The sequence below is a fragment of the Stegodyphus dumicola genome, chromosome X1, assembly GCF_044657685.1.
Source record: "Stegodyphus dumicola isolate Sdum_Otavi_A_Nest chromosome X1, ASM4465768v1".
NCBI classification, from domain to species: Eukaryota; Metazoa; Arthropoda; class Arachnida; order Araneae; family Eresidae; genus Stegodyphus; species Stegodyphus dumicola.
Window position 1 is genome coordinate 231917052 of NC_140780.1, and position 26160 is coordinate 231943211.

A 26160-nucleotide genomic window follows, 5' to 3' on the forward strand; every position below is an offset into this window, starting at 1 on the left:
TCTATGATATGCTATGGCGCCCCAGACCATAACTAGGGTGTTCGTCCACTGTGGCGTTCGATAATGCACTCCGGAAGGTGGCGTTCACCGGCATAGCGCCTGACACGAATGCGGCCATCATGGTACCACAAATTAAAGCGGGATTTGTCAGAAAACACGACATGCTGCCAATCAGCACGCCAGTCTCTATGCTGATTGGCCCATTGTAGCCGCAGGCGGCGATGGTCGTGCGTTAGGGGGATCCTGTATAAAGGAGTCCGTGCGCGCAGTCCACACTGCAGTATACGTCTACGAATTGATGAAGCACACAATGAAACACCTGTAGCTATTGACCACAGTGCTGCCAATTGTCTAGAGGAAGCTGTACGGTCCGTCCGCGCCATGCGGACCAGGTGTCTATCATCGCGAGCTGACGTCACATTTCGGGGTCCACTCCCGGATTTCCGAGTTGTCCGACACTCGTCCGTCCACTGCTTCCAAACGCGCATCACTGTGCTGCTGTTACGCTGCACACGAGAGGCTACTGCACGATACGACAATCCAGCTTCACAAAGGCCGATGATTCTCCCTCGTTCAAACTCTGTAAGTTGTTCAAATCTCGCTCTCTTTCGTCGACGAGGCATAAGTACAGATTGAGTTAACGTTTACCACTAGCAGATAACCACCGATAAGCATACACGCCTCGCTACAGCCGTCTATTTATTCGGATCCATCAGCCGTTCAGAGGGCGCTGCTCAGCATACGCATGCGCTACGGATTTGCAATTCTAATCATTTGCATATCATGCGCTACTTTGCATTTCCTGAAAATTTCAGCTCACTCGCGTAAGTTCTTCATGGTGTTGCAATTTTCACAAACGTGAGTGTATATTTCCAATCACAGAATTGTTTAAGTGACCCAAACGTTAATGTTTTCATAGTTTTAAATTAAAAAAATTAATATTGTATAAAATACGAAATCTAACTTCTTGTACATTCCCCCAGTCCCTATACTTATGTTTAGGAAAATTTTGTACTCATTATAAAAAATAAACGGATAAAGTTTGACTCCCATACGACAAGAATTGGCTGAGATATTTTGTATTTATGTTGCAGATCAGAGTGAAATGTTTCCATGTGTACGTAACTAAAAATAAAATATTAATGTCGAAAAAGGTTCTGATATTAAAATGATTAATGATTGATTTATATAGATTATTATGAAAAATATTAATCAATATAATTATTTTCAACATGGAGGTCTTATTCAGAGGATCTGATAGAATTCGTGTTTAAGAAAACAGTGGCAGGCTGCATTGGCACATAGCGAACTCTTAAATAATTTGGACTCGTAAATGCATAAATTAAAAATGAAAAAAGATAATGTAAGGAATAATTGTCTGATTACCAGATTATTAATCTAAAATAATAAAACTTCCTGAGGATATTAATTATGTATTTTTTAACTTTCTGAAGGGGTTGAAATTTCCCTGAAAAAACCAGGAGAAATGAAAAGGGAAAAATAAACCTCATGGACTGCCGAGAATTGAAGTTCTAGAATCAAAGTAAAGTGCTGAACTAAATAGGAAAATGGCACAAGAAGCAAACTACAAAAGAGTGAAAAATTTCACGAAAATCCTGCTTAATCGATTATATATAAATTTCCTTCTATAAAAGAGGGTCTTTGTCAAAGCGACCACGAAATCGATAGTTTTATTCAAAATCTACGTCAATCTTACTGATGTGGGCATAGGGGGCTCGTAATGGATTGAATACACACAAAACCGATGATAGCTTGCTAAAATTTATTGTCCAAAAAGAAATATTTTACAGTTCTGGAACTTTCCACAAAAGTATATTTAGAGTTCTTCTCAGTGGGATTGAGCACAATCAGTAATCATCACTTCAAACTAAGAACATTAAACACAACGCAATACAAAGCTCATCTGAAGAGCAGAGCTGGAATTGAGATCTCCCATTACGCCGAAGTTAACTCTGAACTAAAAAAGTAGAACTGGACTTGGATGTAAGTTTTATTCTGACCAAACTGTTGCATGATAGTGTAATTTTACCGGCTTTGTGAATTTTAGCCTTGATGGCACGACAATGGAAAATTCTGTACCATGGGGATCTCACTAAGGAGAAATCTGAGGAAGTATGGCTGGGGGTGGTCCATAAGGACGCTAATCTGGGAGAAGCAATCAGAAAAGTATAAATTCACGTGAAATATGCGTGAATTTATCTGGACTAGTGAGTTAATTTCTTGTTGAAAGTTCCACACAGGTAATGTAATACAAATACATTACGGTAATATAAAGCAGGATAAGGTACAAAAATTTAAAATAAATCAAAAGTATTTCCATATATAGAACTCCGTGAAGAAAAGATTAATAAATAATAGAATCATCATCGTAGTCTGCAATTAAATGAGCAACAGATGGTCTGATAATCTTATGCTCTTGCAGTATTTTGTAGTTAAATATTTGTGAGTAATTAACAAAGTCACAGGTTAAAAAATTTGTCGTTCCTAGTGTGTAAATAAGTTTTTATGTCCTCAATCTTAAGATCCTTTGGTAAAGACTTTCTGAACAAGTAATGAGCTTCTCTACTAATTGTTAAGAATTTGTTTTGCATGACTTGTCGTTTGAATTTGATTGATTGTCGCCATATTTCAAGCAGGTGATGCATAGCATAGTATTGGCCTGATGCCGTGTAGATGTACTGTTTGATTTTCAGGCTGAAAACTGAAAACTCATGCTCTCTCCAGTTTTATATTGTTTTCCTCAGGTCGCCAAGAAATTTCCAGTACCTTCCATTTCTCGAAATTGCTGGAAAGCACATACAGTTACATATAGGGCTGGATAGAATTACAGTTATTACATTTAGAGATTTATTATAGTTGCACAAGGGTCAGACCAAAATGTCGCCTTGGCAATTTCTCACCAAATTTGACAGCAAAAATTAGTCTCCCCAACTTTGCGCTGTCTCGCAAATTTGGCAAGATAGCCATTTACCTCAATTTTAAATTGAACCTTTAGTCTTATTTTTCCGGCAAAGCATCGCTTTCTCGAGGCATTTCATGTTATATTATACAAGAAATACTACAATTTTATATATAATTTCATTAAAATTATTTACGCACATATCTATGAAATTCGTAACAGTAGTTCTTTTTGCCTAATGTTAATGTCAACGAATGTGTAGACGTACCTATTTACCCTTTGATACCACTCTTAATTTAAAATAATCTCTGTTATTCTTATACATTTGTAGACACCATTGGGATTTTTTAAATTATTTTTGATCACCTACATGATTGATGTGAAAATGAAAGCATGCAAATCAATACTCTTAAAACCAATTTTTTATTTTATCCAAAAGTTAAAACCGTGCAATATTTTAAATACTTGGTGTTTACATAGATAAAAAATTTAATTTTTCACCAGATGTTAACTATATTTAAGTAAGAACTTATAATTTTTCCCTTCCTTGGGCGTAACTTTTCTAGTAATTTACTCTTTGAAAGAAATGCTATTTTAATTTTATTACAGAAAAATGTTTTCTTAACTATGGTAATGTGAGGATCTGCAGTATGGGCTTTCAGAGCCAAGAGCTGGAAATCTGTTTTGAGTTTTGAATATTCATTTGATTCACCTAGCCAGGCAATATGGTATACAGTATACTCCTTATCAACAAAATAGTTGAGAATTTGAAATTTATTCCAACGGGTCTGGATTTGGCGATGGGATGGGCTCAACTTTTGTAGTTTGCTACTATGGAATAGGAATAGATTATCAAAAATTAGACCTTAACTGATTTAATCCGTTTACCAGGCTGAGCACATTTCCATCCTCTACACATTACTCTGGATTAATAATAGCTTCTTCATTATTCACACTTCTTAATGTTTTTACTGATTTTCTTTTGTGTCATGAAGCTTCAACCAATTCCAAAAATAAGAACGTTATGATTAATTATATTAAAATTCTTTATATTAAACTTGACAAACTCATGAAATATGCCTAAGTTAGGTGAAAGCCCATATTGGCATTGAAGGCAATGAGAAAGTGAACGCTCTTGCCGCAGACGCCGCATTGGGAGTTGTTTCGAGGACCCCTATGTCTAGGGTGCAAAATGTATTGTCACAAGAATTATTCAAAACCTTTTTTTGAATACTTGGAATGAGCAATGGCTGAGCTGCGATAAAAGGGAAAGCTTTATTACAGATTGTAAAACAGAATGTAAGAGAAGACATATAATACTTGACGATATGGATGCCAATCAAATTCTCACTGGACGTGGGTGCTTCCCAGAATACCTCTCAAGATTCAGTTGGTTGTGAGTTTTGTGGCACATAACCTTTAAAGTTATAATGCATCAGACGAATGATGAATTCAAGATTCAGACTACGGGAAAACACATTATGTCATTATTCACGAACTCTACAGCTTTCTCCCACATACCCAAGATCTCCTTTATATCTCTTGTAGGTATCACCTCCTCCATCTCTGGCTTCTCTTCAAAACTAATGTTTTGTTGAACCACTATATGCTGCTGCGAATGTAGATCGTGTAACTTCTCAGTTGTCAGCTCCTGAGACTGTTCCTCGACGAGTTCGTTCACATCTCTCTCATGCACCTCCAGACCCATAAATTTTCCCAGAGAAACAATCTCCTCTACCACTGACACTTTGGGTTCCAATCCTTCGAAGGCCCTTTCAGCTACAGCCTCAGGCCACAGCTTCTTCCATACAGAGGTTAAGGTCCTCGTTGTAACATCCAACCAGGCCTGATCAATAATTCTTAGGCATATCACGATGTTAAAGTGGTCCTTCCAGAACTCGTATCTCAAATCTTGCTCTCATCTCAAAGCAAAATATATCTCACTCAGCAGCTCGTATCTCAAAACACTCATATATCGAGGTACCACTCTATTCGAATGCAAGATGTGCAATCTTGAACTTATACCATGAGAACACGCATATGGAAGCACAGTAATTCCTTAAAGTCTTCCCCACTTAAAAGATGACTGAAGGGATGTACAAAACCCCTTTTTTTATTATTCAAACTGTAGATTTTCCAGTTTGAAAGCTGGACGTGCTAACAATTTACACTACCCTCCCCCCATTTAGAGGGTGATGGGAAAGAGGCATGAGATCCAGTCGAACAAATCCAAGTGATGCAGAATTATAGATCTCTAAGTTAAGTTCAGAAGGCATTATAAGGACTATTTAGACTTTTTGAAACAAAGGAACATGAAACATAGACCATGCCCCCCCACCAAGATTCAAACAACTTATTTTGTAGTTCCTAGCTGGATATGCTAAACTTTTATACTACGAGAGCTAATGTATAGCCTATATAGCTCCTCTTTCTTGGTGGGGGAGGAATTAAAGAAATGTCATATTATTTTCATAATTCGTCATTAATTTCAAATGATGAATCCTTGAAATCATCTTCCTTCCCCCACTATTTGTGTATCTTTTTCTAGTAGTGAGATCACATGACCTTTCCTAGCATGCTTAAAAATTAATCCATTATATATACCTCAGGCATGAAAGTTTTCCGCGTTGTCGCGGAATTCCGCTTTTTTGAACGTCATCCAGGCTGTTTCTGAGATCGATGTAGAACAGTTGAGAAATTGTGACCGCCAAATGTGTGTGTGTGTGGGGGGGGGTAAACGAAGGGCACGCTCTCTTTCTTTTTTCTTTGTAAAAAAAACTTTCCATCATGCCAGAGATCGCGAAATACTTTGTTTGACATCAAGGCGAAGTAGGTGGGGCATATGTGGAAAGGCGGAACTAGATGTGTAGAAATATCGAATCAAAGAAGAGCAAGCAACCTTCAGACGAGAGTTGACCTCAATAATTTCAGCGATTGGTGCTGGTGCCATCTGTCGGACATACGGATAACCACTTGTATTTTCCAGTACACAAAACTGTATGTAAAAATTTAAGGAATGCTCATAAACTGTACAAAGAAGAGCTAGAGATAAAAAAGGAGGAGCGAGAATCTAAAAAAAAAGGGAATTAAACATTGCAGAAAATAAAGAAGAAAATAAAAAGGTATCAATGGGTTGTATAAAAGCTGCTGAAAAGAAATTGAGACTAGCTCACAAACGGAAATTAGAAAAGTTGGCTGCAAAAGTAGCAAAAAAGAGAAAGCTTTTTCCCTAAAAATTTTTAATCAGGATCGAGTGAGACAGACAAAATAGTTATTTTTTAAATTCCTCCTTTAACTATATGTTATTTTGTAATTATATTATCTCATATGTCTACTTTTTCTGGTGTTATATAAAGTACTGTTTATTGAACTAAAAGTGAAGATAATTGAAAGCTATAGTAACAGTTAGTATATATATATATATGAAATGTAATTTCTCATACATTATTTGTTTTGTGCAGCCGGGGCAACAGGAATGAGACAAATTTTGGAATATAAAGTGGTAGGTTTATTTTAGCATCCATCTCACAAGCGTTCTCCTCGTACCTTGAGCAGAAGCCCTACTTATACATATGTGTACGTCACGAGGCTCCTCCAATCAGCGATATTAATTGAAATCACGAGGTGATGCTATCTTCTCATCAGGAGTGTTCTTAAGTACTTTATGTAATATGACAGATTTATGAGTTTGGCGATTTGGCGGGTGCCAACTGGTTAATATATTTTATACTAAAGAAAGGATTTTGCCAAAATTTAGGAACAGGGATGCAATTTAGGTAGAGAATCGCCAACACATTATTAAGCAATATTAATAGAATTTAATTTAATCAATTGCTTTAAAAATATCATTACAGATTATCCCCCCCCATCTGAAAAAGCTTGCAGTCGCGGCCGTCGACCCAAGACAGTCCAGATAGTGAGAGCAGAAAATTTAGTTATTAGGAAATTAAGTGAGTAGGAAAACTGATTGGATTTACCAAGGCACACAAAATGTTTACATAAAATATGACATAAAATATTTGAATATAATTAATACAGTATATAAAATATAATAACTGATTAATGAGATTATAATATAGTAACTAAGTGCAGAACAAATAAAGCACTAATAACATATTGCTGGTTAGCTACGCGGCAATAGGAAATATAGGAAATAACTGAATTTGTAAGTTTATATCTTAGGGCATGCCGTTCACAGTTTGTGTATGAGTCGATACAATCATTAGAGTTGTCATTCAGTCTCATCTTCAGTCTTTTACTGGTCTTTGGAGATCTCCGGATCATTTAATTAGCGCTAGAATTATGGATCAGCATTGGCACTGAAAACATTTGAGTTTTTATGTCACGATACTAGAGCTCTTATACTCTTGTTGAAAATACACATTTTGCTAGGTTTTTAACATATTTTGTCACTCTATTTTTCTCTTATTAATGATAACAAAACAAAATTTAACTTCCAACATCCATACCAGTTTCTGTACACGATGCTGCAGAAACATAAAATGAAATTCAGAAGTTTCAACAACTGAAATTTAACTTTTTCAACTGTTGCTACAATTTATAACACAAACATAGGAAAACATGAGCTCAAGGAAATGTGAGGGTATAATACTCTACTTGTATAGCCTCAATTGAGTGTTTCCCACACGGAAAGTGCATTGAACCTGAAACTCAAGTTTGAAGGAGCCCAGTAAAAGAAAAGGGCAGACAAACCTTTCAGACACTGAGATATAAATCAACTATTAAGGGGGACAACAGGATGAAAACTAAAAGAAGGGTTATGGATAGTTTATTGATTTATAAATTTTGATTTATTCATGATGTAATTTAAAGTTCTTGGGTGGATAATAGAACCTTAATTTTGATGCATGTACAATCTCAGTTGGTTTCTTCGTGTGAAAATGTTCCCTGCCGATTTCATAATTAACTTCAGATAATTTATTCATAATCTGATAAGGGCCTGAATAGGGTGAAGTCAATTTTCTAGTATTTGGGTATTCAAATTCCTCGTAAAGGACAAAATCTCCAGGTTGAAATTTAGATTCTACAAATCTGATGTCATATCTAGTTTTATTCTTTCGGTGGTATTCGATAGTTCTTTTCTTTGCTAAAGTCCTTGCTTCATTTAAGGAAGGGTATTTATTTTGATCAATTGGAGATTCAAAAGGGAGGTTACCAAATAGTAAGTATGCTGGGGTGAACTTAGTTACCGTATGAGGGGAGTTGTTATATTCGATAACAACTTGCTCTAGCACTTTAGTCCATGGTACTTTTTTAGAAGAATTTACTTTACATTTTAGTCGACTTACTATTGATTGATTTACTCTTTCTACTTTACCGTTTGTCTGGGGATGGTGAGATGAAGTTAAAAGTTGTTTAACATTATGCTTTTTAAGAAATTTTTTGAATCTAGAGGAAGTGAAGGCTGCATTCCTGTCACTCAGAATTTTTTCGGGGACCTGTATTTGAAATATTTGTTTCAGACAATTGGCATAGGTTTCTGAAGTTACACTTTTAGAGGGAAAAGCCCAGACATATCTTGTTGCATGGTCAATAACTATATGCAAATATTTTTTTGTAGAATTATAATAATTAAATCCTCCCACAGTGTCAATAGAGAGACATTCGAAAGGTTTGTCGGTTGGGGGTACGTCTTGCATGAGACCAAATTTTTTCTGTTTTTTCTTTTTATTAAATTGACAAGTATGACAATGTTTAACAAAATTTCCGATATCTTCGCTAATATGAGGCCAATAATATTGAGGGGTGATTAAGTTAAGCATAATTTGAACTCCCGGGTGATCAAAATTTTCATGGGTTTTATTCAACAATTTTAATCTTAAAGATTTAGGTACTACAATTTTATAAAAATTCTTTTTCTTAATTACCATCATATCATTTATCTCTTGGTAATTTTTTCCGCAGACATTATCAGTTTTTTGTTGTTGGAATATTTCATTTCTATCAAGTAAATGTACATAATGTTGGAGGTGCTGTGAAACAGGATGTCTAGAAAGCATGTCAGCTTCAATATTGGTAGAGCCCTTCTGATACTTTACTTCATAATTGAACATACTTAGTTTGAGTGACCAACGGAAGAGTCTACCTTTTAAATTTTTAACATTTTTGAGCCAAACGAGGGCCGCATGGTCCGTATGTATAACAAATTTTTGTCCATGCAGATAGTAATAGAATTTGTCTAGGGCATCTACTATGGCCAAACATTCTAACTCAGTAATCGTATAATTTTTCTCATAATTTCTTAAAGTTCGGGAATGATATGATACAGGGTGAAGGACATCATTTTCATCTGGTTGTTTCAAAACAGCTCCAACAGCAGTTTGAGAAGCGTCAACAAAAATATGACATGGCCTACTGGAATCATACAATTGTAAAACAGGTTTGGAAATCAGTATTCTTTTCATTTCGTCGAAAGCTTTTTGACATTGGTCATCCCATTCCCACTTGACATCTTTTTTCAAGAGTCTGTTTAATGGAGCTCTAATAGTTGCATAATTCGGAATGAATCTATGATACACATTCACACTTCCCAAAACTCTTTGTAACTCTTTGGTGTTACTGGGGTTTTTAAGTTTCTTAATAACTTCTATATTATGGTTATCGGGAATTATTCTACCATTTTTTATTTCATAGCCAAGAAATGTGATCTGATCTCGGGCAAACACACATTTGTTTCGATTCAATTTAATATGCTCCTCTTTAAACACCTCAAGTAAAATTTTTAAATGTTCCAAATGTTCCTTCTCAAAGGAAGAGTAAACGATGATATCATCAAAGTAACTGCAAGTGAAATTAATTTTATTTTTTGTTAATATTCGTCTAATTGTTCTGTTAAAAATTGCAGGAGCATTTTTGAAACCAAAAGGGAGTCTTAGCCATTCGAATAATCCAAAATTCGTGCAAAAAGCTAATTTCTCAGTATCTGCAGGGTGAATCGGGATATGCCAGAAACCAGATCTCAAATCAATTGTAGAAAATACTTTTGCTTTACTTAATTTGTCTAACAAAGTGTCAATGCGAGGAAGAGGGTTTGCATCTGTTTTAGCCAGGGAATTCAATTTTCGATAATCTATACATAATCTAGTTTTCTTACCTTCCTCATGTTTAAGTACTAAAGTCACGGGGGATGAATATGGGCTACAACTTTCTTTAATTATACCTGCTTGTAATAATTGATCAATTTGGGTCTTAATTTCCTCTTCTTCCATAGGGGATGTTCTATAAGGTCTTAATGATACAGGCAAATCAGAATTTAAATTAATTCATTGAGGTTCAATATTAATTTTTCCTACATCATACATATTTTTAGAAAACACAGATGAATAATCATTTAACAATTTTTCCAAGTTATACTCTTTGTTATCGACAGTATTAGAAACAGCATTTTTCACATAAATGTTAGACTGAGAAACTAATTCCTTTGGATTTGTAGTCCGAGATTTACAGGTTGGAAAATTTCTTACATCATCATCATTATTATTAACACATGGATAAACATTTGTTGTACCACCTTGAAGTTGGAGGTGTAGAGATATGGGTCGGCTGTCAAAATGGCAGTCATCATTAAGTACTATAGCTCTCTGTTTAATTTTTAAATTAGTACAATCAATACTCAACTCAAATAATTTGCATTCATAAAGTCCTAAAATTACATAATTCAAATTATTATCAAGAACAAACAAGGTAATTTGTTTAGTAATCCGTCCAATTTTCATTTGTATACAACATATTTTGTTGAAGATTATTTTTCCTTTAGTTTGGGTTACTGAAAATGATCTAACTCTTTGTACTTTTAAACGTAATTGTCTAGCTGTTTTGGAAGAAATTATTGATATGGTGGCACCACTGTCTACAACACACTCTAGACGTTTCTTATTGGGCAAATATCCCAACACCTTTAATAGTCAACTACTGTGAGGGGTTTCTGGGGTTGGTTCTATTGCATGGGGCGTAACATTAGGTGCATCAGATCTCTCCCTTCTGAAAGGACAAACCTGAAACCAGTGAAAAGCATTTGGGATTCCGTTCCGGGTGCAAAGTCTACAGGGACTAGGTGGCAATGGCAATCTATTTTGAGAATTATAATTATGATGGCTTGTAAATCCTGGACCACTGAACCGATTATAAAAATTTCTTGGTCTCTGAAAACGTTGGAAATTGTTGGGTCTAGGAGAATCTTGTCTCACAGTAGCTGAAATTCTACTTCTATTTAAATCGATTGTAATCTTGGGGACTGTTCCCAATCGGAGTAACAAATCTGGGAGGTGCACTTTTAATTTGTTGATTTTCGCTAATGTTAATAAGCTTATGACATGAGTAAGCCAAGAGATGGGGTCAGAGGGTGCGTTGATCGTCATTAAGGATTTTAATTCTATAGGAAGGCCATCCGTCAGACCCTCCAAGATCATTTCATGAGTTAGATTTAATTTTTTACTAATATCTAATTTTTTGCGAAAATATTGCGTTATGTCCTCTTTATGATTGTACTTGTAATTGGCAAAATCACCAAACGTAGTTAAAGTGGGGTCAAAAAAATTTTCCTTTAAAATTTGGACTTATTCCACATATTTAGTAATTTTATGGCAGTTTTTGACATATACGCTAAGTGCATTTACCTTTTAGATATCGAGCTATATTATTAAGCTTCCACGTTTCATCTTTGTCTAAATGAGTTTTGTTAAAGTACTCAAGCCATGAATTTATATCCATATCATTCTGCGCGTCAAAGGGAATTATACTTGTTTCAGGTTCAGCGCTAGCTGCCCTTAATGAATCATCAGGATCAGAGATGTTTTCATTAGCCATTATTCTTTTAATAATACTTTCATAAATAAAACTAATAATACTTTATAAATAAAACTAATAATACTTTCATAAATAAAACTAACTCAAAAATAATATTCTTTAAATTTTCCCAAAACAATATTTAAACCAAAATACATCCTTTAAATACCAAATTTAAAATACATTTATACCAAAATAATACTTTTTAAAATTTTCAAAATAAAAACACTATTATTAAATCAGTAATTATAATTCAATAGTAATAATATCATTTGCATCACCAATCTTTTTACTAATTGCTTCTGTTTGACTTATTGTGACGAGAATACGAGTGATGAAATCGACACGAAAATACACATTTTTGTGCACTCTTGATTAGATTTTCGCAAAACACGATCAATCACCACACAAGCACAAAGCTCTCGAGAGCAACACAGAATGGCGTAGACGTAGGGAAAGATTTCCATCCTCAAAAGTAGGTCAACGGTAAGAGCACATTTGATGAACGACGAACTTACGATGGAAACACAGATCACACATCACAGGGGGCAGAAGGATGCTTCTCTGGACGTAAAATAATCTGCAGAATATCAGAATACAGGTAACAGAAGGATGATTCTCTTGAAGCAAGAACGCCTAGCGAAAAATGTAGAAACATAGAAGTCGCACAGCGACAAATTCATCTAAAGTGCGTAACATTTTATCCGTATAATCCTTGGGGTATCTTCTTTTTTAGATAATCCCTTTGAAGGTGGTATCCTACCGGCTTTCTGAAATGTAATTTCTCATACATTATTTGTTTTGTGCAGCCGGGGCAACAGGAATGAGACAAATTTTGGAATATAAAGGGGTAGGTTTATTTTAGCATCCATCTCACAAGCGTTCTCCTCGTACCTTGAGCAGAAGCCCTACTTATACATATGTGTACGTCACGAGGCTCCTCCAATCAGCGATATTAATTGAAATCACGAGGTGACGCTATCTTCTCATCAGGAGTGTTCTTAAGTACTTTATGTAATATGACAGATTTATGAGTTTGGCGATTTGGCGGGCGCCAACTGGTTAATATATTTTATACTAAAGAAAGGATTTCGCCAAAATTTAGGAACAGGGTTGCAATTTAGGTAGAGAATTGCCAACACATTATTAAGCAATATTAATAGAATTTAATTTAATCAATTGCTTTAAAAATATCATTACATATATATATATATATTATCTCTAAAACTTGTCATTGCCTGGAAATGGGGAGTAATATATAACATAAATATGTATATTAGTGTGTTGTAATGTTGTGTACAGTATTCATGTATCAACTGTTAAATTAAGTTACATAAAGAGCATCTTAAAGAAGGTTAATTCATTACAATCTCTTGGTGATTTACTGATTTTTTTTTAACAAGTGGAAGATAAAATTAATAGCAAAATAGTAAGTACAAGTATTATTTTAGTTTAATTATATGTATATGTTTAATACTTTTTATATTAAAAGGATGATATTTTATTAAAATGTGTTTTTTTTTTAGGTCACGCGTGCGCATTAATTTTTTGTGTAATTTTCTGTTCCCGCGTTGTTCAGCTTTTTTTGCTAACTTGCACTTTCATGCCTGATACCTTGTCTTGCATGTGAAATAAAATATTTTGAATAAATCCTGTTTTATGAAAGGCTGGCAAGTACTTTTTAACGCACAAGTAGTAAAATACATTGTATTCAATAGTTACTCTTCACTAAGAGAAGGATATTGAAATTTTTTGTCTTTTCCAGTATTTTTGTGTTTTCCAGGTTTCTAAGCATGGGAGTCATGATCATTGTAAACAAGAACTAAATTTTTAAGCCATTTGTTTAAAATTTAGTAAATTTATTAAAAAATTTTAAAATTAGAAGTTTAGCATTTATTTCACTGATATGTTTAATACGTATTTATTCCAATGATGCAGAATTTTTATTCTGGTTTGAACTTTATATTTTACATTAAAATGAGTCATTTTTTTAGACTGCAGTTGCAATATCTCTATATTTATTTTGTGTAATTAAAAATTTTTTTTGCTTTAATATATTAATTATACAGTCAAAAGTCGTTAATTCGGACACCCATAATCCGGTCCTCAAAGCTACAAACTTTCTGCGCATGCGTCGCGTTGACGCATGCGCGTAAGACCTTTACGGCTGTGAATATGCATCTGCGCATGCGCAAAATACGTTTACGAATGCGTGTTTAATGTATAACGAACGGTATAAGTTAAGGTAAAATTATCTAATTCAGTTAATGTTGCAGATTGCATTGTTCCTTAATCTTCGAATTGGATCCGGCTTATTATTTTTTGCAGACTGTTAGAGCAATTTTATAAAAGTAAGCTTGAACTCTCGATTATGTCAAATAGAATTTCTGATATATATTTACTAATATGTAAAGGATCTACAAAGCCAAAGTATGTTTCGAAGTCCATTAAACAAAAAGTAGAATTGCTTCAAAAAAATGGATAAAGGCATATCCTTTGTTTATCTAACCATTCCGAAATCTGTTTATCAATTTCACTCTGCTCTATGTGTGTGTGGGGGGGACGTCGCGGCACGCAATGAACTGGAAGTTGATCTGTCAGCACTATCCTTATCTTCAGGGCAGATGTTTTTATTTTATTTGGCTTATCATTCCTTACTAAGTGTAGTGTTTCATCTCGATGTACTCTGTCTTTCATATGATTTAAATCAAATTCCTCGTCATTATAATTCACTTCTGATAGCAAAGAAAGTGACACTGAGTTTATTGAAAACGAAAAAGTTTCGATTGAAAAATTAGTCAATATTCTCGACACAGCAATTATAGGACTTGAACAACGGAACTTTGTAACTGAACAAGAAATTATGTCTGTTTATAGAATTAAAGAGAAAGTATTATCACATAAAAAATGAAGCAACTTAAACAACTTACATTGAAAGAAACGTTTAATAAAGTAAACAAATAAATATTAAGCTTTTTTTTTTTTTTTTTTTTTTGTAAATTTTGATACCCTTTAGATCATAATTGTTCTTTATTTCATAAATTACGGTTTCATATTTTTAATTTTATAATTTCTGCATGCCATCTTACCAGATTTAAACTGATGGTCTATAATCCGGAAAAATCGATAATCCGGAATCATGGAAGTCCCGACAAGTCCGGATTAACGACGTTTGACTGTAGTTGGTTTTAAAAGTATTAAATTCAAGTTTTATTTATCAGACTTCAGAGAAATGTGTATGTAAACATCATAAGATAAAGTTTGTTGTTCTATTTAACTTCAAATGGAATAGCTGCAGAACTAACTATCATATTATGTTAACTTCAGTGGCGTAACTATTTGTATAATATTGTGTTCATTTCAATGGCTGACTGTAGTTTCCACAAAAGGGACTAAGTGTAAGAAAGTGATAATTTTTGAATATATAAAAATAACAAAAGTAAAAATGCATATGCTGGAGTAGTGTTTCATAGTTAGTGTTCCATGAAGCTGTGGAGTTTTATAAAATTAAATTATGAAAGGTTTATGAGAAAAATAAAAACGTTTAAAAGCTATAAATATTTACAGCATCAAAAAATTATATGTTTACATCATATATAAATATTTATATCCTAAACCTATTGTATATTTGTATTTAAATGTTAGAAATATTTATATCAAAGATGATATTGAATCACATTGCTTTCACTGCACAGCTTGTGTACTAAAACGCTGTTATTGTTATAGTCCAGAACATTCACTGTCTTCATTCGCTAAATGTAACGTAAAGACGAGGCAATTTTAGAAAATCTATCATGTGAACATACTTCCTCTTAAGTTGACAGCCCTCGTGTGCTTTGCCACAATCGCCTAAATGTGCTGAAAGACTCGATATCATAATTACAATTTAATTTAGAATAAAACTTTATTTACCCTCTAGGGTTGTGTACACTGGCTTAGTTCCATATTATGAGAGTAGGGGCTTTGGAGGCTCAATAACGGGAACCCGATTCCTACTGCGAGAAAGGGCAGCCTATGCTGTCCTGGACGATAGTGGCTTTGGCCATCCAAGTAGCTAGTGTAACTCCAAAAAAAACATTGTGTCATAAGCTTTATTGCCTCCTTCCATCATAGTCTCTGTACACCCAAGATGATATGAACATCCGATGGGGCCAGCTTAGCAACAGAGGCCATTGAGAGAATTATATTTTGTATAAGATCTGCTATCGGGGATTGAGGTCCCCGGTTCACAGCATAAAGGAATTTGTTCTCTCCTCTCCCTGAGGTCATTTTGACTGGCTAGCTCACCTCCTACCTAATATAAGGCTCTTCAGCTGGAGTCCATTCGTCTTAGTTGCTTCAATTGCAGGAAAGGCTAGCAAAATTTGGTTGACTAACCTCATTCAAGGCCGACATATATAATGGCTGTATTTATTTATGAGACGCCAAAAGAAGGTGAAACATACTTCCCTTCAGTCTAGAAAATGTAACTTATTTTAAAGGTTGGTCTTTGCATGAAGAAAACTCATTCATTTTGTATACATTTCACTGAAAGTTTCTAAGGTGTTCCTCTGTGCGACATAAAGTATTACAGTAAAAATTGGAGACGTCATGAAAAATACTTACCTGACTGATGCAAGGTAAAATAAATAAAAACATGCCTTCATTTGTATTTTACTGCAATCTATCTATCACTTTTTTAGAGAAATTTTTCAAGAAAGATGTCATAAATGTGTTTGTAATTTTGCAGTTTATCAAGGCACTCTTTTTCAAGGAGCATTAATGAAAGTATTGAAAGCCAGTCTTTATTCTGAGTATTATGCGCAACAGATTTTATGCGTTTTAAACATGAAAATGTTCGCTCTACGTGTGCCCATGTTCACTGGTATTATTAATATTAGACAACAAATTTTATAAGTTTCGGTTAACACTTCATGTGTTAGGTCAATTACTTCGTAATCCGAAAAATCTAATAGTCTACTACTACCAATTCACTTCATAAGTTAGGAAAATTAAAGATATTGTAATAGCTTGGCCTTAAGTGAGGAAATTAAGCTACCTGGAAATAAGGATCTGAAGCTTTGGAATTTTTCAGGGTGAGTTAGCTCAAAAAAATGCAGCTTATATAGATCTTTGAATCTCACTTCCAAATCATTATATACTGAACATATATATATTCATAATATACATATATTCCATATATTACATACATATATTCCAAATCATTATATCTATTACATTACATACTGCACTTATTCCGTATCAAATTACATATTGAACTACTGTGTCAATAATATCATTATAGAGATGCAGATATGAGATTTCTGTATCATCTTCTGTACGTCGCTTCTTAAGAGATGCAAGAAACTCAGTTTCTTGTAGTTTTGTGTAGACTTGATCAAAACCATATCTAGCTTTTCTGAAGTTACAAATTGTGTCTTGAACTTTTTCACGGCAGTATTTTACATTTGATGTCTTTGTCTGAAGAATATTAAAAAGAATATCTTTCGATGTACAAATATGATTGAACATTTCCAGCTGAAAAAAGTCAAAAGCAATGAATGATGACGCATAGCCCCTTCAGCGATTATGGAAGCCTCAATGTCCCAATTATCTGTATCTTCGGTAATGCATTAAAAAATCCTATCATTTCCACTTTATCTTCGTATATTGAGTTAGCAGTTCTGGAGTTATAATTCCACCTCGTACTCGTAACAGTTGGAAAGCGTTTCTTGACCTTCAATTCTTTAAAAGCATTTACTCGCTTTGTAGAATGTAAAAAAGATTTGCGAAAGCTATTCGGTAGTTCAAAAAATATTTTACATTCTATAATGAAGTTCACAGATTGAGACAGCGCTAGGTTAAGTCTGTATGCATAGCAATGAATGAAAATTTCATTCGGGTACTTCTTTTTCACAACTAATTGAAAACCATTCAAAAGACCTGAAAATGTCGATGCTTGAGCATATCGTTGAGCTCCAAGTTTTTCCTCACAGGAAAAGTTTAGGAGCATTTAAAAAACTCATTTATTCAAGTCCTTTGCAGATCGATCGCTGCTGACAACCATAAAGCCAAGAAATTTTCACGAACGTCACGATTTTTCACAAATCGAAAGACGTAAAAAGGTTTTACCAACCATTATTACATCTCCAGTACCAATTTGTTTTGACTTTAAGTACAGTTGAGTTTTTAAAATTAATTTCTACTTTTTATCATATTTTGAATGTAGCTGCAAGAACTCGACATAATTTCTCTGATAAAGTGAATTATTGTGTTCATCGTGTCTCCTAAAAGAAAGTTCTTGTCTTACCAACAAGAAACAGACATTGATTAATTGCTTCACAATTTCTTTATTTGAATCATGTTCAGCATTATGGTCCAAAACATCCATTTTCTGTTCCTTGCTTAGTTGAAAGTTAATCATCATTCTTTCAAATGTTTTCAATTTTTTAAATGCAGATAAATGGGAATGTATGTTTTCATGGCGAATTTTGTAATTTTGAAAATTGTTGATATCGCTGTGTAGAGACATTAGGATTTTTTGGAATCCAGAGATGATGAAAAATTAGCAACCGCTTTCACCGGGAATCGAACCACGGACCTCAGAAATACTGGCTGTGTGCTGACCACGAAGGCACGCTAGGAAAGCGGGAGAAATACCTTATATATTCCTCTTTTTAAAGAGCGACTAGGATTTTAAGGGACCTAGCCGCCAAATCCTGGGTGTGGATAATCATCATACACAACCTTTTTTTTAGTTTGGGTGCCGCTGTAGAGACATAAGGTATTTTTTTTTTTTAATTTTTTAATTTTTATTTTTATTGAAGTAGGCAAGATAAAAAATGAGAAAACGCCTTCGCCGGGAATCAAACCACGGACCTCTGGAATACTGGCCCAGCTTGCAGAACCACTACACCATGAAGGCACGCTAGGAAAGCGGGAGAAATACCTTATAACTGAAACCAGTGCTATTCGACACTTCTTTGTCTGTCTCAAAAGTAACATGCAGAAAACACAATAGTCTATTTCTTTGTTTTATGTTGTTAACTATTCTGAATCTAAATAATATTTTACTTTGAAATTCATTTTTTACTCACAGACATATCTGAGGTAAGCCTACCTTTGATTATAAGCTCTTCCTCTTTTTTTTTTTTTTTTTTTTTTTGGGGACAGCTTAAGGCCTTCAAAAATATGGCAGATAAAAAATGATCGAAAACACAGCATTGTGGAGCCATTTGCTGATCACTCTGATGTAAACTTATCTAGTTGGCTGTATGCGCTTGCTCTATAATGATATCTTCTAAGAGAGCAGCTTTCTCGATTATGTCCCTCTCCACATTTTCAATACAGAATTAAAATTATAATATATTTCACTTTAAATCCTTTATATCTCACAAAAGTGCTTTCACGAATTCGAATTAAACTACAGGAAAAAAAGCTTATGTGATGCAAGCTTGGGAGAGAGGGAAAACTGATATTCACCTGCTCCCAAATAGTCACCTGCTACTTATGAATACAGCCGATGCAATCTCATCAAGTATAAAAAACAGCTGATTGCATTCAAATACAGTGCATAATCAGGGAAAGTATACTTTCATTTTAATAATTCTATAAGAAAATTTTTTGTTCAGGAGTTTTATTTCTAAAAATGGTCTAATCTCTCTAGTCCGATGACGACACGTCAGTGGTTAATTTATATATATATGTTTCCTTTATTAATTGAAAAAAAAAAAAAAACTCTGTTATTTAGCATTGTATCTAATGTGGATTCTCTCTTAGATCATTAAATTTGTGCAGCAAGTCCGATCTCTCCACATCAACAGACTTAGCTCTAGGCACTTAAGGCAACTTCAGACAACAGTGTTTCAAAAAGGTGTGTATTTTATTGGCTAGTAAGTTATTTCCCCCTATTTACCCTTGTGCCAAAACATAGTGTTCTCTCTCTTTTCCTTCCCCCCCCCCAAAGTATCATTGAGGCGAAGCTGCCAACTCAGGTTTTGCCTTTGCATCTATGTAAAAATAAATTTCTGAAACAAACCGTCATGAGATTCTTTTCAAATACCTCTGGATAAAATAATAAATTAATCTCATAAAAAGTTTTTTGTAATACTTTGACCCACATATCTGAACTTGTATATTAAAATAAAATCTTTCCATTGATTCTCAACCAGATCCCTTTATACCAATCTCTGGTCCTCTTAAGATTTCTCAAAAAGGCAAAAAATAAAATTAATAGCATATACTACACCATAGCTGAAAATCGCGGTGTTTGAAAATTACATATGGCAAATCATGTATTACCTTCTTCTCCCAACACTGATGTCTTATAAAATTTACTGCTGGTTATGCTACCTATGGACTTCCCTCTCTAGCCTTAGCAACAAAAGGGTTAAAAGGACTTTAAATGCTTCTCCCTCATTACTAGTGAAAAGAGAATCTAATGAACTGTTCAGTAATGCTTAAAAAATTCATAATTCAGTTTCTTCTTTAGTTATGTGTGTGAGAAAGGCTTTTCATCACTAACTCAAATAACAACAAAGTCCTGAAACAGACTTAATGCATGTGCCAATCTCAGCCATTAGACTTAACCTTACCAGTGTACATCTAAATGTAGAACAGCTGTGCAAGAATTGTCAAGAATTCCATTTCATTAATTTGAGTACCAACATTTATTTAATTTCTGTTTAAAAGCTAAAGATTAACCTACCTCTAATAACCTTGAATTATTCAAAAAAGTATAACATTTCTTCTATTAACTTATTTCTATTATTTAATTACTCTATAACTTTTATTACTTCCAGTATAAAATTAAATGAATTTTAATTAAGTGTATTTAAAAATATATGTATATTGGTAACATATGCAAAAAAAAAAAAAAAAAAAAAAAAAAAAAAAAAAAAAAAACAAATTGCTTACAAAAGTGACAAGAGTAAGGTGGTCCACAGAACATTGTAATTTATAAAAGTAATTCCCCTTTGAAAAACGCTTCAGAAACGCAGCTCTAAAGCATTCAAAGTTCTGAGATGTTAAAACACAGTGCTTTATTTCTCGCTCATAAATCCCTTCGAAAATATTTTATTTATCAAATAATAAATTAAAGGAAATTTCTTTGTCCCTTCTTTATGTACATTCCAGTAAACTAACAAATGCTTTTATCCCACATATCACCCAGTATAGTCTAAAATCATTTATTTCTAACTCTTGAGTATTTTGCACATGAAATCTTTCAAAAGAAGTGAAATAAAATTTATAAAGTCTCTAATGTGCACTAATGTCTTGTTTATCTTTATTATGTGTGTGGTACTGAGATATCAAGCATTAAAAACCATGGACATGGTTGATGATTACTTAATTCTCATTTAGGCAACAATAATATCGGGGAGTAAAGAATGGCCTGTGAAATGCAATTGTTTTTTTATCTTTATATTTGGTTAAAATCGCTGACATGTATTGCAGTGCTAACTGCACTCTGAAAGATTATGCTTAGCTAATTTATTCAAGTTCGTGGTTATTTGAATCAGCAGCAATTGAAAAGACGGAAGGGGGAAATCAAAGAAAAAATAATTGATTGATTCATGATTTGCTTTAATCAGAGAGAAAAATCAAGCAGTTACATTTATTGCATTGCATGTAAAATATGAATGATTGATGCCATTATCTAGAATATGTGTGATATGCAAAGGGGGCAAAATGAAATGCTTTAAATAATAATTTTAATGAATATATAGTTGAATCAAGTGTTTTAACCGTTATAAAAATAAAAGCTTTTTTTTTTACAAGTGTTTTAAGTGAAATTGCTAACTTTCTTGTTTTACTGACCTGTGATTTCTGTTTCCAGTAATGTTTCCAGACTTCACAGTTTCATTAAAATGAGACTGCATGCGTGTAAAATCACAGCTGTTATCCCTTTTTTGAAGCTTATAGATAAATCACAATTTCCTTTAAGGATATTTTTAAATACTCACAAGACCAGAATTACAGTTGCTTGTGAGAGTATCTAAATGATATAAGAAACCACAAAAATAAAAATTACTTCGTACTTAAAAACTCTGGAAAGGAAGTTTTGAGTGTGGCTTCCATTGTTGTGACATAACATTGTTCCATAAGCCTATCCAAAACTAAACATAAAGAACAAAATTCTGCGTCATTAAAAAAAAATTGGACTAATTAAATATCTGGCAGTAAAATTAAAGTTAAGGACCAAAAATAAACATTTGTTTCTGATACATTTCTTCAGTAGCACCCATTCATTTGAAGTTCTGTTGTACTTAATAAATATTATTAATGTATGTTTTAGTACATTTTGTTGAAATCTTACTGAAATATGTATTTTGTGCAGGTGATCCATATGAAACTTGTGCAGTATGTTTAGAAGATTATAAAGACAAAGATGAGCTCCGAATCCTTCCATGTTTGCACGGTAAACTCTTTTTTAATTTCATTAAATCTAAAAAAGCTTTATAAGACTTATGCCTTTAAATTTTAAATGTTACTATCAGAAATGTAATATAAAGACTTTTCGAGGTGTGATGGAGACATCTCATCATTACATAAGGTTTCTTTCGATGGAGTGAAAATCAAAATATTCTGGCGGGATTCTTTGTTCACTTCCAGGATCCTGCAATAAATCTTGTAAAACTTAAAAATCGGTACAATTATAAGGTTTCAAACTGGTCAATATTTGCCACTGCTTTTTGACCATTTTCCGCCTGTAAATAAAAAGTGGCTTCTTTAATGCTCTTAATGACATAAGGCCCTTCAAATCTGGGCTCGAACTTCGCTAACCTGTTTTCGGGTGCAGATGATAAGGCATGTTTTCTCTTTAACATTTTTTGCCCCACTGTATATCTTACTTCTCGCCTATTTTTATTGTAGTATAACTTTTGTTTCTGCCTTGCTACGTTGGAGTTTTTAATTGTTTCATCAATAATTGCCTTGAATTCTTGCCTTTGCTGTACAAAGAACAGCTTGTCTAAAGGCGTTAAAATCTTTCTTCCCCAAAATAGCTCTGCAGTGGTCTTTTGTGTAGTATTGTACTTTTCTCAAGGCAAAACCTAAATCATTGACACAGCTGTCCCAGCGATCGTGGTAATTCTTGACGTATCCCCTAATAATTTTTACAATATTCTTATTTACACGTTCTGCAATATTCAATTGCAGTCTATATGGTACCAGATGGCGTATGCCAAGGCCTGTGCAAAGATTTTTAAATATACTACTAACAAACTGTTTGCCCGCTGTCTGATATTACTTTTAGTGGAGCCTCGTATCTTAAAATATACTTATTTAAAAACAAATCTGCGACTATTTTAGCTGAAGCTCGTTTAAGGGTACTATTTCCACACATTTCAAAAAGTGATCTACTCTCGTTAACAAATATCTATTTTTATTTATTTTTGTTCTAGGGTAAGGTTCAAGCAAATCAGTGCCAACAGTCTCATTTAGAAAAGTGGTCTTTATGTTTTAGAAATACCCGGCTGGGCTGTAATTAACATCATTTATTAACTGGCACAAATGACATGACCTGACATACGCCGTAACTACCCTCTGTAACTGCAGGGGGGACGCTTCGCGGACCCTCTGTGCGGTTTTTCAAATTCCAAGGTGTCCTGCCATCAGAGAATCATGGAGTTCCTCTAAAATATTTAAACATACACTCGCTGGGATCACTGGCAGGTATTCTTGATTCTCATTTGTTAACTTCGTGTAAAACACTAATTTATCAATTATTTCATAATGAGCCGCCCTATAGTCAATTGCTGTTACGTCCACATGTTCAAAATGTTCGGTGTCTTCAAGATATGCCTAAATATCCTTGAATTCAGGATCCTTTCTTAATTCCTCAATAATTGATTCACGGGACTTAATAACTTTTGAAGTCAGCATAGCACATTTGACTGTATTTCCGTCCTCATTACTGTTATTGGAGTACTTCCAAAATAAACGCGAAATTTCTGTACCGTTAATAAAACAGCAAGCGTTTCTCGCTCGGTTGCAGAATAATTTTCCTTTGAGTTGAGTTAAGCATTTTGCTGTAAAAAAAAAAGGCTGTTGTCTACCCTTTTTGGGACAGAACCGCGCCAATTGCATAATCAGTTGCATCTGCAGGAATCTCTAGATTTTGTTCCCCTTCTAAGAATTTAAGGACTGGGGCATTAATTAGGGCATTTTTCAGTTGTTCAAAAGCTGTGTTTGCCTCAGCTGTCCAAGTAAATCTCATTTTCTTTCATTTGAGAACTAATAAAGGTTCGACTACCTTCGCAAAATCTTTTATGAATACCCCATAATAGGAGCACATTCCCAAAAAGGAAAATAATTTCTTAGCTATGTTTAGGGGAAGGTAATGTTTAATTGCTAAGATCTTGGTCTGGATACCCTTATTTGAGATTTTGTACCCAAGATATCACAACTGCTTGGCAGCAAATTTGCACTTCTTCCGGTTTATTTTGAAGCCGGTCTGCTTTAGTAACGTTAAAACTTCCTCCAACTGTTTTATGTGTTTGTCTATCGTTCCGCTGGTGACTATTATGTCATCCAGGTAAATTATTGTACTTTTGCCCAAAACTGGCCTTAAAACTATAGCTTTTTGAAATGTAGCCGGCACTCCACTTAAAACAAGCGGCATTCTTAACAAGGTACACTGCTCAAAAAAAAAATGGGACAGTGCTATATCTCCCATTCTACTGGTCTGATTGACAAAATTCAAACTGTGTTTTTCATGTCTCGAAAGCGTGACTTAGGATATATATTAGATTTATATATAGCACTATTCTAACATAGGTATTTTGACACAAAATCAGACTTTTTCTGAAATAATATATCAATATTTTCCCATATTTCGATTCTACGGCTCAAATTTTGCCAGAATACCAACTTTTGTAAAAATCATACAGGTAGTTTTTAAAATATTAGCTCTCAAAATTTTAGCTTCTCAATGTCAATTGAATTTGGTAACTATTTATTAATATCTCTTTTTTTATTAAACTTTTATTATTTTTCCTTTCACATTTCGAAATTTAGGTTCATTCCAAATAAAGTTTACCCATATTTTTGTGTTTTACTTTTTAAATTTCTATTTTTATAAATTTTTTGAAAAAAATTTTGAATTATAACCTATAAAATTTTTACCATCATCTTAAAGTAGGTGTATTTTTAAGCATATCTGCAAAAAATTAGACTTTTTTATTCAAAATTTTCTAAGATATACACGAATTTACATATTTTCGCATTTCGAAATTTGGCATCTTTTTTTTTTAGCGATAATAACGCCAAATGTGGTTTACAAATTTTTGTTACAGTGAATTGCCACAACTATTTTTAACCTTAAATTTCAAGTAAAATTTTCAGGAGAATTAATTATATGAAATTTTTTCCCTCAATCATGTGTAATAAATATTTATTAATACTATATGAAAAGCTATTTTTTTTTTAAATTATAGATGATATTATTCAAGTTTTTAACTATTTTTTTAAATTTCTCTCTTTCTTCCTTTTTAAAAAAAAAAAATAAGAGTAAATTTTTACCTTTGGCATTTTATCGTCTGCTACTTTACTTTAACTTCGTTTAAATCGAATTGTCTAAAACTGAGAATTTTCGTTTGATGTTTATTTGAATTTTATGAAAATATTTTATGACATTAACTGCATAATTTATTTCTAAAGAAACTGTTGCTTATGAAGTGGCTGAAAGAGCGGCTGATACTATCATCCATATTTTTTAAGGACAGTATATTTTCATAGAAACATAAGATTTAGAATAATCATTTTTAGAAAAGTCAAATTATGATATAAACATACAACCCTCTAGAGACTGAATTAATGGAAGTTCAATGGTTATGTAGAAATGATCTGCAGCTACATAATGGCTGAATAAGTCAGCAGGTCCCGTGGACAAGTAAGAATAATTATATAGAAGACACCCAACATTCTGGATTCAATTAACAACGAGGATACGCTGTTTGTTAAATGAATTTAAGAAGTTTTTAAACATAAAAAATTGACTCATTTTTTTATGCTAAATGTATTTTTATGCGTAGCGTATTTTCATTATATCTTTAGAATTCTAATTTAGAATGTAATTGTCAAGAACTGAATCCTAATCATCAGTAATATAATAAGTAATTATTACGGTTATTAATAAATCCTTCTTATAAAGTAATTGCAAATATTTTTAATTTTATATTAATCAAGATTGCACACGATATTATTTATTTACACTTCACTTCTTACCGTCAGCTCTAGTAGAAGTTACAAATCAATTATATTTAATTAAGGATTGGATTGGATTATTTAATTATGGTAAAGCACACGAGGGCTATCTGCCTAAAGGGAGAGATGCCTTCGTGGAAGACTTTCTAAGCGAAACTGGCTCGTATACACGTTACACATAGGGAAAACCACGAAAACGCCCATGCAGCCAGCCCGTTCGCGAGATTCGAACCTCAGACTGAACTACC

General features: G+C 33.4%; 1 protein-coding gene across 6 annotated transcripts in view; it reads left to right on the plus strand.

Moving 5' to 3' along the window:
* LOC118188650 (E3 ubiquitin-protein ligase RNF13-like) overlaps positions 1–26160 on the plus strand; it is a 173379-nt gene that overhangs the window by 133677 nt on the left and 13542 nt on the right. For all 6 annotated transcript variants that reach the window (XM_035359148.2, XM_035359147.2, XM_035359146.2 and 3 more), the window contains 2 exons: positions 19484–19577; positions 22044–22124. In XM_035359148.2, coding sequence (XP_035215039.2) covers positions 19484–19577; positions 22044–22124 — 175 coding nt within the window. The remainder of the gene's footprint in view (positions 1–19483; positions 19578–22043; positions 22125–26160) is intronic.